The sequence below is a fragment of the Diabrotica undecimpunctata genome, unplaced genomic scaffold (genome assembly GCF_040954645.1).
Source record: "Diabrotica undecimpunctata isolate CICGRU unplaced genomic scaffold, icDiaUnde3 ctg00002233.1, whole genome shotgun sequence".
Lineage (NCBI taxonomy): Eukaryota > Metazoa > Arthropoda > Insecta > Coleoptera > Chrysomelidae > Diabrotica > Diabrotica undecimpunctata.
Genome location: NW_027313360.1, coordinates 6252 through 8634, shown reverse-complemented (window position 1 = coordinate 8634; position 2383 = coordinate 6252). Strand labels below are relative to the sequence as shown.

General features: G+C 36.4%; 1 protein-coding gene across 1 annotated transcript; it reads right to left on the bottom strand.

Moving 5' to 3' along the window:
* Positions 1-924: 924 nt before the first annotated feature.
* LOC140431902 (uncharacterized) lies at positions 925-1416 on the bottom strand. The gene has a single exon (XM_072519771.1). It carries the CDS (start codon positions 1414-1416, stop codon positions 925-927), a length of 492 nt encoding a protein of 163 aa, XP_072375872.1.
* Between the last annotated feature and the right edge of the window lie 967 nt (positions 1417-2383).

Sequence of the window (2383 nt, the reverse complement as noted above, 5' to 3'; positions counted from 1 at the left end):
TAGACATAAGTTACATATTTATCATCTGATAAAGGTTAAGTTCCAGATATTTCTTGCTGTTTTTTATCTCTTAAGTGTTACTTGACATCATGAAATATTTTAGAAAATTGAATATTTAAATGTGTTTTTCAAAAAAATATAAATGATTTAATAAGAGTGTTATATATAGTCCCTCTTGTAGATTGTAGAAATATACCGGTCATTTGGTTTCGACCGAGACCAAGACTTTTCTACACCGCAACCTGAAAGAAATATTGTGTACAATCTTAACCTTAAACTTAATCCTTTGTTTTAATGGCCGTATTGCCAGACTCCAGTGAGAGACTAAGAAGGTATCCATTGAATTTTGGTAGGCAACGGTGGGGAAAATATTTTTTAAACATCTAATATTACGGCGCAAGACACCCTGACATCTTCCGACCGAGTATGACACTAGGCCAGAAGACCCAACTGCCGGATTAACTGTGTTCGGCTAGAACCTTAACCAGCGTTCCAGAGTAGTGGTCTTACCACTCAGTAAAAAACTAAAATTCATGTATTAACTACCTTAAAAGAAGAATAATAATAGGAAAATATTATATTAAGGAAAATTTACAACTAACCATACCTATCACCATAAGTCAGAAGAAAAAATGGTTTAAGAACTGCCTATGACCAAAAGAAAACAAAAAAATATAATATTTCCGTGAGGCCATAAACTAATTTTTGTACTTACCGGTTCTTAGCTCTCGAGGAAAAAGAAACAAGATTTCAGATCCCTGGTTTAATTTCATCCTCTGTCCTCTGGCTCCTTCTTCTTCATCACCCCAGATTTTCTCTTTCCTCTCATCATTATGTTTTTTGGCTAGAGGAGGATTTTGAGGCTATGGAACAAAGACAAAGACAACAGTTCGGTAACTGTCTGTTTTATTATTTAATTACATTCTAAATAGCTTCATTCTGCCATGGAACAGATCCAGCTTCGAACATGAAATAGTTCACGAATTCTGTTCGAACTAAATTGGCAGTATTACCACCTCGTGTTCTTACTTGATGGGTTAGGTTTCCGTAACTAAATTCTTCAGATACGTTATTATCACTGTTTGAGCCCTCCTTGTCTCTTATAAAGTTGTGTAGAATAGTACATGCCTTCATAGTCCATACAGCTGTTGTTTTATCGATGTCTAGAGGCCGATGGAATATTCTCCACTTATTAGCTAAGATACCGAAGGCACATTCAACGTATCTCCTAGCTCTAGTCAAACGACAGTTGAATATTCGCTTATTTTTGTCCAGATGGGTCCCGCCAAACGGCCTTAGTAAATTTTCGTGTAATCCGAAACCTTCGTCTCCAATGGCCACATAAGGAACTCTCGTTTCAGAGTCTCGTGTTAATGGGCATGGTGCTGGTATTTGTAGACTGCCGTCTAGCTTCATTTTCCAAAATGTTGTCTCTTTGAATATTGATTAATTGCATTATTTTCCATAAGATCCGACACTGACGTCGGATCAAAAAAATCCTTGTAATTGATATACAGTGAACCGCTATTTAGTGGTTTTTTAAGTCGGATATGTTTTCCGTCGACAGCTCCGAGACAGTGGGGAAAATTAGTTTTTTTGTTAAATCCACTTCCTCTCTGTTCCCATTTGTCGATTTATGTAGGAAGTCGCATAAATTTTTCACTTGAATTGTTCCATATGCATCTTGAAACTTTTTTAATATTATTGCTAACAATCGATGCACCAACGCGATAGGTGTAATGAAGATCTTTAAATAAACACCCGGATGCTGCATACCTGAAAATAAAATTGTTTTATACTTGTTTTAGGAAAACTTGTTATGAAAAAGTAGAGACAGATGAGAGATGCCTGGGTGAGAACACTTAAAAATAAAAAGAATTGCAAGACGTCTGGTTCCGCTGTCTCAAACACGAAGCCCTACAAATACCATAATCAGATGCTGTTTTTGAAAAAAGTAGTTGTTGCTGGTGAAACGCACGAAAGCGTCTCTGCTAAACAAACTGAAGAACACACCGAAGATCGAATGAACCTACAAACGAAGATAATAGTGTGACTAGAATGACACAACTTGACAATGACAGTCAAAAGGACAAACAAAATCTAGCTCCCCTGCCAAAATGCAGAGCACCAGCCAAAAGAAATTTTAATAAAATTAATGAAAAAATGATGTCCTACATTGACTATCAGATAAAACCGAAGAAAATTGAGCAGGATGATCGAAATTTATCGTTCTTCAAAGGTATTTTGCCGTCCTTGGCTTTGCTTGATGATGACCAAACTTTGGAATTCCAATCAGGGGTGATAAACCTACTACAAAATATTAAACATAGGAGAGTTGGCCAGTCAGCCTATACACAAACATCTGGTGCTAGTCACTATCAAT